Source organism: Bombina bombina, chromosome 4 (assembly GCF_027579735.1).
Source record: "Bombina bombina isolate aBomBom1 chromosome 4, aBomBom1.pri, whole genome shotgun sequence".
NCBI lineage: Eukaryota > Metazoa > Chordata > Amphibia > Anura > Bombinatoridae > Bombina > Bombina bombina.
The window spans coordinates 306,160,384-306,172,697 of NC_069502.1; the positions used below are offsets into that span (position 1 = coordinate 306,160,384).

Sequence of the window (12,314 nt, forward strand, 5' to 3'; positions counted from 1 at the left end):
AAGTATCATCCTGCCTATATCTTTCCGCCTCTAGTTCTTCTTCCAAGAGTAATCTCCAAGATTCTGAAGGAATGCTCGTTTGTTCTGCTGGTGGCTCCAGCATGGCCTCACAGGTTTTGGTATGCGGATCTTGTCCGGATGGCCTCTTGCCAACCGTGGACTCTTCCGTTAAGACCAGACCTTCTGTCGCAAGGTCCTTTTTTCCATCAGGATCTCAAATCCTTAAATTTAAAGGTATGGAGATTGAACGCTTGATTCTCAGTCAAAGAGGTTTCTCTGACTCTGTGATTAATACTATGTTACAGGCTCGTAAATCTGTATCTAGGAAGATATATTATCAAGTCTGGAAGACTTATATTTCTTGGTGTCTTTCTCATCATTTTTCCTGGCATTCTTTTAGAATTCCGAGAATTTTACAGTTTCTTCAGGATGGTTTGGATAAAGGTTTGTCTGCAAGTTCCTTGAAAGGACAAATCTCTGCTCTTTCTGTTCTTTTTCACAGAAAGATTGCTAATCTTCCTGATATTCATTGTTTTGTACAAGCTTTGGTTCGTATAAAACCTGTCATTAAGTCAATTTCTCCTCCTTGGAGTTTGAATTTGGTTCTGGGGGCTCTTCAAGCTCCTCCGTTTGAACCTATGCATTCATTGGACATTAAATTACTTTCTTGGAAAGTTTTGTTTCTTTTGGCCATCTCTTCTGCTAGAAGAGTTTCTGAATTATCTGCTCTTTCTTGTGAGTCTCCTTTTCTGATTTTTCATCAGGATAAGGCGGTGTTGCGAACTTCTTTTAAATTTTTACCTAAGGTTGTGAATTCTAACAACATTAGTAGAGAAATTGTGGTTCCTTCATTGTGTCCTAATCCTAAGAATTCTAAGGAGAGATCATTGCATTCTTTGGATGTAGTTAGAGCTTTGAAATATTATGTTGAAGCTACTAGGAATTTCCGAAAGACTTCTAGTCTATTTGTTATCTTTTCCGGTTCTAGGAAAGGTCAGAAGGCCTCTGCCATTTCTTTGGCATCCTGGTTGAAATCTTTAATTCATCATGATTAAGTCGAGTCGGGTAAAACTCCGCCTCAAAGGATTACAGCTCATTCTACTAGGTCAGTTTCTACTTCCTGGGCGTTTAGGAATGAAGCTTCGGTTGATCAGATTTGCAAAGCAGCAACTTGGTCTTCTTTGCATACTTTTACTAAATTCTACCATTTTGATGTGTTTTCTTCTTCTGAAGCAGTTTTTGGTAGAAAAGTACTTCAGGCAGCTGTTTCAGTTTGATTCTTCTGCTTATAATTTCAGTTTTTTTTCATTATAAGATTTAAACTTTATTTTGGGTGTGGATTATTTTCAGCGGAATTGGCTGTCTTTATTTTATCCCTCCCTCTCTAGTGACTCTTGCGTGGAAGATCCACATCTTGGGTAATCATTATCCCATACGTCACTAGCTCATGGACTCTTGCTAATTACATGAAAGAAAACATAATTTATGTAAGAACTTACCTAATAAATTCATTTCTTTCATATTAGCAAGAGTCCATGAGGCCCACCCATTTTGTGGTGGTTATGATTTTTTTGTATAAAGCACAATTATTCCAATTCCTTATTTTTTATGCTTTCGCACTTTTTTCTTATCACCCCACTTCTTGGCTATGCGTTAAACTGATTTGTGGGTGTGGTGAGGGGTGTATTTATAGGCATCTTGAGGTTTGGGAAACTTTGCCCCTCCTGGTAGGAATGTATATCCCATACGTCACTAGCTCATGGACTCTTGCTAATATGAAAGAAATTAATTTATCAGGTAAGTTCTTACATAAATTATGTTTTTCTCTGGGAGTTATTGTTCCTGTCCCTCTAGCAGAACAGGGTCTAGGATTCTATTCAAATCTATTTGTGGTTCCCAAAAAGGAGGGCCCATTCAGCCCATTCTAGACCTTAAATGTCTAAACAAATTCCACAGGGTTCCGACCTTCAAGATAGAAACTATTCGTTCCATTCTTCCTTTGGTACAGGAAGGTCAGTTTATGATGACCATAGACCTAAAGAACGCATACCTTCATGTTCCCATTCACAGGGTACACCATCAGTATCTGAGGTTTTCATTTCTGGACAAGCTCTTCCAATTTGTTGCTCTTCCATTCGGTCTAGCCACGGCTTCCAGAATATTCACAAAGATTCTGGGGGCGCTATTGGCTGTGATCAGATCCCAGGGAATTGCTGTGGCGCCTTACCTAGGCGACATCTTGGTTCAGGCATCATCTTTTCAACTTGCCCAATCTCATACAGAGATGTTGTCTTTTCTTCATTCCCATGGGTGGAAGGTGAATTTGGAAAAAAGTTCTCTTGTTCCATCTACCAAGATGTGTTTTCTGGAAACTATAATAGAGTTCCTGTCCATGAAGATTTTTCTGACGGAGGTCAAAAGAGACAAGATTCTTGCTTCCTGCTTTTCTCTCCAGTCTGCCTTCCGTCCTCTGCGGCCCAATGCATGGAGGTGATTGGTCTGATGGTGGAATCTATGGACATCATTCATTTTGCACGGTTCCATCTTCGACCGCTGCAACTTTGTATGCTCCGGCAATGGAACGTAGATCATTCGGATTTATCTCAGAGTATAAATCTGGACCCTCTAACAAGAGACTCTCGTGGTGGCTGTCACAGGAACATCTGTCTCGGGGCAATTGCTTTCTGAGACCTTCTTGGGAAATTGTGACTACAGACGCCAGCCTGTCAGGCTGGGGAGCTGTTTGGGGCCCTCTAAAGGCTCGGGGCCTGTAGTCTCGGGAAGAGTCCTCTCTCTCCATTAACATCTTGGAGTTGAGAGCTATCTTCAATGCTCTATCAACGTGACGTCAACTGTCGTTGGTCCGGTTTATAAGAATCAAATCGGACAAAATCACTTCAGTGGCTTACATCAACCACCAGGGAGGGACTCAGAGTTCCTTAGCCATGAAGGAGGTGACTTGCATTCTTCAGTGGGCGGACAAAACGCCAAGGTTCCAAGGTACGGTTCAAGATCAAGAGATCCTCAGGCCGTTCTGATAGATGCTCTAGCGGTTCCTTGGAGGTTTTCTCTGGCTTATCTGTTTCCTCTGTTTGCTCCCCTTCCACGAGTCATCACTCGTATAAAACAGGAGAGAGCATCTGTGATTCTAATAGCTCCTGCGCAGGATCTGGTTCGCGGATCTGGTACGGATGTCATCTCTTCCTCCTTGGAGGTTACCTCTGAGGAAAGACCTACTTCAGGGTCCTTTCCTCCATCCAAACCTAGATTCTCTGAAGCTATTGCTTGGAGATTGAACGTCTAGTTCTGTCCAAACGTGGTTTTTCTGAAGCGGTCATAGAAACTATGACTGAGGCTCGAAAACCAGTTACTCGTAAGATTTACCATAAGATATGGCGTAAATATCTTTATTGGTGTGAATCTAAGGGATTCTCCTGGAGCTGGTTGAGGATTCCCCGGCTTTTGTCTTTTCTTCAAGATGGCCTGCATAAGGGTTTATCGGTCAGTACTCCAAAGGGTTAGATTTCTGCATTATCTATCCTTTTACACAAACGTCTGGCAGATATACCAGATGTTCAAGCCTTTGTACAGGCTCTGGTTAGAATCAAACCTGTGTTTAAACCTGTTGATCCCTCGTGGAGCCTTAATTTAGTTCTCAAAGTTTTGCCGCAGGCTCCGTTTGAGCCAATACGTTGATATAAATCTGTTATCCTGGAAAGTTTTGTTTCTTGTTGCCATTTCTTTCGCTCGCAGAGTATCTGACCTTTCAGCTTTACAGTGTGATTCCCCCTACCTTATTTCCATCTTAATGGGAGGAGAGTCCACTGCTTCATTCATTACTTGTGGGAATTAAGAACCTGGCCACCAGGAGGAGGCAAAGACACCCCAACAAAAGGCTTAAATACCTCCCCCACTTCCCTCATCCCCAAGTCATTCTTTGCCTTTCATCACAGGAGGTTGGCAGAGAAGTGTCTGAAGATTCGGAGTAGTCTCTTATGGAGGGTAGTAGTCTTCATAATGGGCCTGGAGTTTTAAGTAGTCCTGTCAGCCTCTCAGTGAGAGCATGGGTGAAAGTTAGAGTCTGGAGATGCAGGGAGTGTCGTCTGCGAAACCATCCCGATTCAGATACACAGCTCCATAAGCATTCAGTATTGACGAGTTTCGCTGCCTGCTTTCTGCTCTCAAGTCAATGTCAGGAGCGATGCTACTAACCTGTCACACTTGGAAGGCCGTGTTTCTGTTCCATGGCCTAGATTCTGATAAGATTGTTTCATTTTTATACGTGTATGAAAATGCTAGAAGACAGGGTCACAGTGTGACTCCTTTTATCTGTATAGAATCAAGGTTTAATATCTCCTGAGGGGATTATTGAACAGGGGGTAATAATTTTATATGTTTATTTGATTTTATGCTGCTTTATGTGTGAGATGTCATGGGATCATAGGCTGTTATGGAATATACAGGTTTCACTTTCACTTTGAGAGTTATGCAGCTTACAAGCTTGGCTCGCTTTTTCTCATAGCAGGGACGGTCCTGCATTGTGCACCATGTGATTCTTTCCTAACCGGGTGTCTATCAGAGAGGAGTCCTAACTCTCTGTACTGTCTGGGTCATGGGAGGTGGTGAGTGCCACAGACATTGGGATATAAAGGTGGAGTTTTTTTTAATAAAATGTTTTATTACTATAGTTCTCCGGTTATTGCACTAGCGATGGAGTATTCTGTTACTTAGAGGGCACGTCCTCTATTCCTAAAGAGTAATTCCTGTTTATAATGTGAGGAGGCCTTAGTACCGGCCCCTCAATTATGTTCCATATGCCTTGATAATGTGATAATATCAAACATGTTTGATACCACTGAGCTGTCCACCTCTGAGGAGTTGTCGTCCAGTGAGGTGCGTACTCTACATGCTTATCTCTCTACACATGCATTTTCCCATAGCATTGCTAATCCTCCATCTGGAGGAGGCCATTTTTTAACCATACGTTACTGCGCAGCTCAGACGGCGGTGTCTGCTGCCTTGAATGCTTTACCTCGCCCTGCTAAGCGCAAGCGAAAGGTTACATATTGCACTCCTTCCCAGAGTACATCGGATAATTTATTGGATTTAACCGATAGGGTTATCAGAAGATGAAGTTCTTTCTGAGACTTCAGAGTATGAACATTCTGGGTCGGAGTCTGCTGCCTCTAATCCTCCGGCTGCGGAGGAACCAGACTTTAGTTTTAGGAATTTGCACTTTCTTCTAAAGGAAGTTTGTTGGCGAATTCAGCGGTTCCAGAAGCCTGAGGAACCTTTAATTCCTAAATTAGATAGAGTTTGAGGACAGGGTGGTACCTTATCCTTCCCTGCTCCTGTTAGATGGCGAACATTATTAAGAATGAATGGGACTGGATTGTTCTTCTCTACTACCTTTAACTAATCATTCCCGGTCCTGGACTCTCAATGGAGTTATGAGGTTCCGTCCTTAAAAAGGATGGCGCTATCTTCACCCTTGCTAAATGTATTACTATCCTGTTTAAGGATAGCTCTTCATTTTAAGAGCCCATGGATAAAGGATGGAAACTCTATTAAGAAATTTGTTTTCAACATACGGGATATTTGTTTCAACCGGAGGCTGCCGTGGTGGCTGGAGAAACTACCTTCTGGTGTGACTCCTTATAGGATTGATCGGGGTGGAGAGGTCCCCTCGACGTTGCTCAAAAGAATTAGCAACCCTCAAGGCCGTAAATCTTTCTATCTGTGATGCTATTAGACAGATTATTTGCCTAAATGCTAAGGCTTCAGCCTTTTCTGTTCTGGCCCGTCGGGCTCTGGCTGAAGTCATGGTCTGCGGATATGACTTCTTTCCCTCCCCTTTAAGGGAATGATTTTATTTGGTCCAGACCTGGACTCAATTATCTCGAAGGTCACAGGGGCAAGGGTGCCCTTCTACCGCAAGAGAATATAAACGAGTCTAAGGGACAATTTCTGTTATTTTCGTTTTGATAAAGCCCATGTCAGCAGTCCTCCACTAAGCCTGAACAAACCAAGAGCTCTTGGGAGCCGGCTCAGTCCTGGAATAAATCCAAGCAGAACAAGAAGCCCGCCGAGTCTAAGTTGGCATGAACGGGCAGTCCCCGGTCCTCTTCTGGATCGTGTAGGGGGCGAACTGTCGCTCTTTTCAGTCGCTTGGTTCATGGACGTGCAGGATCCATGGGTTCTGGAGGTCATAGCTCAGGGTCACAAGATAGGTTTCAAGTCTCAGCCACCCAAGGGCAGTTCCTTCTCTCTCCTGTCTTTCTGACCAGAAAGGAGGGAAGCCTTTCTGGGGTGCGTACAGGATCTGTCCTCTGAGGAGTTATTGTCCCGGTACCTATTGCAGTGAGAGGTTTGGGACACAATTCAAACCTTTTCGTGGTTCCAAAGAAGGAGGAAACTTTCCGTCCGATTTGGACCTGAAGTGCTTAAACAAGTTTTTAAATGTCCCCTCGTTCAAGAGGAAGACAGTAGGTCCATTCTTCCCCTTGTTCGAGGCAGTTCATGATCACGATAGATCTGAAGTATGCTTCCTTCACGTACCAATCCTCAAGGACCACTTCCAGTTCCTAGGGTTTGCGTTCCTGGACCAGCACTTCCAGTTTATTGATCTTCTGTTTGGTCTAGCTGGTATAGTGGTGAGCATAACTGCCTTCCAAGTAGTTGACCCTGGTTTGATTCCCGGCCAATGCAGCATTCTACAAGACGTTTTTCGGAGAGTGGACCATTCGGAATCTCTCCTCTGTCTTCTTGGATCCCATGGATGGAAGATAAATCTAGAGAGAATTCTCTTGTATTGAGTACCGGGGTTGAATTCCCAGATACAATAATAGTCTCCATAGACATGAGAATTTTTCTAACAGACCAGAGACGTTGCAGGCTGACTTCAACATGTCTTGCCCTCCAGACCTCCTTAAGGCCATCTGTGGCTCGGTGTATGGAGGTGATTGGTCTCATGGTGTCCAGCATGGACATCATTTCCTTTGCCAGGTTTCACCTCAGACTGAAGCATTGAAACGGCGTTCATTCGGATATGTCTCCACAGATTTCCCTGGACAACAGATTGAGAGAATCGCTCTCTGTTGTTTTTGTCCGGATCCCTTGTCCCAAGGGATGTCTGTCTCAAGACCATCCTGGGTGATTGTGACTACTGTGGCGAGTTTGTCAGGATGAAGGAGCTGTTTGGGGTGCCAGGAAGGCACAGGGCCTATGGAATCAGGAGGAAAAGCTCATTCCCAATTGCATTTTGGATTTTCAGGCAATATACAATGCTTTGAAGGCTTGGCCTCTGCTGGGTTTGTCCTAGTTTATCAGATTCCAATAAGACAGTATATCCTCAGTGGCTTACTTCAACCATCAGGGGGGGGACGAGAAGCTCCCTAGCTATGAGGGAAGTATCTCGGATCTGGAGTGGGCGGAGACCCACATTTGTTCGCTGTCAGTGATCCACATTCCAGGTGTGGACAACTGGAAAGCGGATTTCCTCAGCAGACAATCCGGGGGATTGGTATCTCCATCCCGAGTGTTTGCGGAATTTTGCAAGAGGAAGATCTTATGACATCTCATTACCAAGTTACCCAGATATGGGTCGAGGTACAGGGATCCTCAGGCGGAGCTAACAGATCCATTAGCGGGGCCTTGGAGGTCTAATCCAATTTATCTTTTACAGCCGTTACCACTACTTCCTACTGTAGTGGCTCGAATCAAGCAGGCGTCAGTGATACTGATTGCTCCGTCTTGGCCGCGAAGGTTAGGGTTCGCGGACTAGTGGGGATGTCGTTATCTCCTCCGTGGAAGTTACCTTGTCGTAGGGAACTGCTGACCAAGGTCTCTTTGTTCATCTATGTTTAGATCTCTGATGCTGACTGTGTGGAGATTGAATGCTTTGTCCTAGCCAAGAGAGGGTTTCTGAGATATTTTTACTCTCATTCAAGCTCGTAGCTAGTTGCTCGTCGCATCTATCATAAGGTGTGGAGGACCTACTTATTCTTATTCTGGGACAGATTTTGGCCCTTTCTGTGTTACTGCACGAGTTTCGCTGAGCTTCCTGATGTGCAGTCACTTGTTAAGGCTCTGCTAGGATCAGACCTGTGTTAAGATCTATTGTTCCTCCTTGGAGTTTAAATCTTGTTCTTTAGGTTTGCACGGGCTCCGTTGGAGCCTATACATGAAGTAGACATTAAATTGATGTCTTGGAAGGTTCCTTTTCTATGGGCTATTGCTTCTGCGCGCAGGGTATCTGATTTCTGCCTTGCAATAATTCCCTCCTTATCTGACTTTCCATGCCAATAAGGCTGTTTTAGGAACCAAGTTAGGTTTTCAACGTAATTCTGGATGTGGTTTGTGCCTTGAAGTCCTATCTTCAGATCATGTAGGAATTTAGTCTAACTTCTTTCTCTGTTTGTTCTCTTTCCGGGAAGCTTGGGGGTCAGAGGGCCTCTTCGACTTCCTTATGTTTTTGGTTGAGGAGTGAGACAGCGGGACATAAGCCTCCTTTGAGGAATACCGCTCATTCAACTAGAGCTATGGCCTCTTCTTGGGTCTTTAAGAACGAGGCTTCTTTGAAGCAGATTTGTAAGCGGCTACTTGGTCCTCTTTACATACTTTTACAACATTTTACAACTTTGATGTTTTTGCTTCGGCGGAAGCTGCTTTTGGGAGAAAGGTTCTGCAGGCTGTGGTGCCCTCAGTATAGGGTCCGCCTCCATTTACCCTCCTGTTTTTTTCATTCAGTGTCCTCTAGAGCTTGGGTATTTGTTCCCACAAGTAATGAATGAAGCAGTAGAATCTCCTCCCATTAAGATGGAAACATAAATTATGCTTACCTGATAATTTTATTTCCATCTGTGGGAGGAGAGCCCACTGCATCCGCACATTTTTCCGGGAGCGGACCTAAATTTAATATTATCTTCTGGCACCATTTATACCCTGATATTCTCCTACTGTTCCTTGTTCCCTTGGCAGAATGACTGGGGGATGAGGGGAGTGGGGGAGGTATTTAAGCCTTTGGCTGGGGTGTCTTTACCTCCTCCTGGTTGCCAGGCTCTTAATTCCCACAAGTAATGAATGAAGCAGTGGACTCTCCTCCCACAGATGGAAATTAAATTATCAGGTAAGCATAATTTATGTTTTTTTTATGTTGATAAGGTGGTTTTTCTTACCAAATTGGGTTTTCTCCCTAAGGTGGTTTTGGATCGAAACATTAATCAGGAAATTGTTGTTCCTTCATTTTGTCCTAATCCTTCTTAAAAGGAACGTCTCTTGCATAACTTTGATGTTGTGCAGGCTCTAAAATTTTATTTACAAGCTACTAAAGATTTTAGGCTATCTTCTGTCCTGTTTGTTATTTTTTCTGGTAAGCGGAAGGGTCAGAGGGCCACTTCTACTACTCTGTCTCTCTGGTTGAGAAGTTTGATTCGTTTGGCATATGAGACTGCTGGACAGCAGCCTCCTGAGAGAGTTACAGCTCATTCCACTAGGGCTGTCTCCTCTTCCTGGGCTTTCAAAAATGAAGCTTCTGTGGAACAGATTTGCAAGGCAGCAACTTGGTCCTCTCTGCATACTTTTTCCAAATTTTACAAATTTGATACCTTTGCCTCGGCTGAGGCTTCTTTTGGTAGAAAGGTTCTACAAGCGGTGGTGCCTTCTGTTTAGGTCCTCCTGCCTTTTTCTTCCTCCCTGTTCATTCCGTGTCCTCTAGCATGGGTATTGGTTCCCACTAGTAATGGAATGATGTTTTGGACTCTCCATGTCATAGGAAAGAAAACAAAATTTATGCTTAACTGATAAATTTCTTTCCGGACATGGAGAGTCCACAACCCCGTCCTCTCTTCTTTTTATGAATTAGCAATTTTTTTTATAAACCTCAGGCACCTTTTTCACCCTTGTGTTTCTTCTTTTTTCCATTTCCTTCGGCTGAATGACTGGGGGTTATGGGTAAGGCAGTTAAACGTAACAGCTTTGCTGGGGTGCTCTTTGCCTCCTCCTGCTGGCCAGGACTTGAATATCCCACTAGTAATTGGAATGACGTTGTGCACTCTCCATGTCCGGAAAGAAAGACATTTTTCAGGTAAGCATACATTTTTGTTTTTAACAAATTTTCACACCACAAGCTACCATTTATAATCTAGTACCTTGGCAATATTTCAAGTCACTGTTATGACAAAACATTACAAATGTAGCATTTTGTGTTCAACTTGCAAAGGTTGTATTCTCTGTTATCATAACCTTACATAATAATCATCTTTTTCTCAAAGGTTACCAAGCAAAGAGTAGCTGCTCCTAAAAATATGGATTCCAGAGAGCCATCAAATGCTTACCATGGACATTTAAATACTGGTCAGAGATTTGTTCCTGATGTGAACAGTCAGATCCCACTGGATAGTTCTTCCGCAAGTTCAGTATCTCCACAAACTGCTCGCTCATCCACAGTGAGCAAATCATCACCTGCCTCTGGTACTCCTCATAGCAAATCAACCCCTGGTTCTTCTAGCAGACGAAAACCAAGAAAACTAGCAGTGAATTTCAGTGCACCAAAAGGTTCACAATAATAAACAGAAATGGACCATTAAAAATCCATTTCATCCACTGTGCAATATTGCCTTAACATTGCTGTGTACAGTAGGCATGTGCTGCTGTATTGTACTTTAACTTGTGTGTTTTTATTTGAAAGCTGCTAGTATAAGTGTAATGTTAGATATATGAATCATTTTCAAGTTGCATTTTCATAAAGTGTTAGAATTCCAGAATTATTTGTAAATGTTTAAAAAGTAGCTTTCTGGGACACTTTTTTTTTTAAGCAGCCAATCTTTGTGGATTCATTTGATGGTTTATAATTCAGCAGCTGAGAATTCATAAGAGAATATGTGTTTAATTGCTGATAAATTAATTTGATGTATTCATCGCAGAATTATGTCGGTATTCTGTCAAGTGCTTCATTTAATACATTTTCAGGTGTTTGTAATACATTTGACCTTTTTTTGCAGTTAATAATGTATGATTTTATTTTTTTTTGCCTTTTTGACCCATGCAAATCATAGATATATTTGTAAAAAAAAAGTTACTTTAATTATCAGCATTGATATCATTTTAATGCAAGAACACAGTGTTTTATCTGCTTTTATTGTTTATAAAGCATACGCTGAGGAGCACTATATTTATGGGAGGTTTTTCTGTATTCTTAGCATAGTGAATTTTTGCTTTATATCAATATTTTGCCTTTTTTTTCCTGCTAAAAAGACTGCAGTCATTTTTTTGTTGTTTCTTTCAGCCTGTGTTGAACTGAACCTACTTTTAATACACTGATTCAGTATGTAGCGTACCCTACCCTCATGTTCCCGGAGCTTTGAAAATATTTGTTTGCAAAATGCTTTTATGAATTGTTTTTCTTTTAAATCTGGGATATTTTTTTAATTACTGGATTTTTTCATTGGATATTATACAGAACAGTATTTTATTAAAAAAAATGAAAGGGAAGACTTTTATGTGCTCATTTCTCTATACTTTCTAAAGAAATATTTTTTTTATTCACTTTTTTTTCCTGCAACTTGACAAATATTTTAAAGTGTGTGGCATGTGCTGTTAATTGTTTTTTTTAATTTGGCATGAAGGTAAAAGTCCATGGCATGTACCGATAACTTGTTTTCAGATTTCAACATTCTGAAATTGCAAATTTATACACAATTTGAATTAAAGATTTATAAAATATTAAGTTTTTATGTTCTGTTTTCTTTGGTTTTGTAAGTTTCCTCTTTTTAAAACATTTTTTTTTCATAAATGATCAAACTGTAGGAATGATAAACCGTAAAGGGACAGTCTACACTAAATTTGTTGTTTAAAAAGATAGATAATGCCTTCACTACCCATTCCCCAGCTTTGCACAACCAACATTGTTAGATTAATATACTTTATAACATTGAAACCTCTAAATGTCTGCCTATTTCAAAGGCTCTATAGACAGCCTCTTAATCACATGCTTTTGTATTTGCTTTTCACAACAGGAGAGTGATAGTTCATGTGGGCCATATAGATAACAATGTGTTCACGCCGAGGAGTTATTTAAAAGTTAGCCCAACACAGTACTAAATGCAATTCAATAGATAAAAAATCATGTCATGTGATCAGGGGGCTGTCAGAAGATGCTTAGATACAAGATAACCACAGAGGTAAAAAGTATATTAATATAACAGTGTTGGTTATGCAGAACTGGGGAATGGATAATAAAGGGATTATCTATCTTTTAAATCAATAAAAATTATATTGTAGACTGTCCCTTTAAATTGACATTAGACTAAAATATT

At 41.6% G+C, this 12,314-nt stretch overlaps 1 protein-coding gene across 3 annotated transcripts in view; it reads left to right on the forward strand.

The window, feature by feature from the left end:
- The window catches only part of XRN1 (5'-3' exoribonuclease 1), a 441,443-nt gene extending 429,718 nt beyond the window's left edge, over window positions 1-11,725 (forward strand). For all 3 annotated transcript variants that reach the window (XM_053710017.1, XM_053710018.1, XM_053710019.1), the window contains one exon: window positions 10,272-11,725. In XM_053710017.1, the coding sequence (XP_053565992.1) occupies window positions 10,272-10,565 (294 nt within the window). In that variant the 3' untranslated portion in view covers window positions 10,566-11,725. The remainder of the gene's footprint in view (window positions 1-10,271) is intronic.
- Window positions 11,726-12,314: the final 589 nt, after the last annotated feature.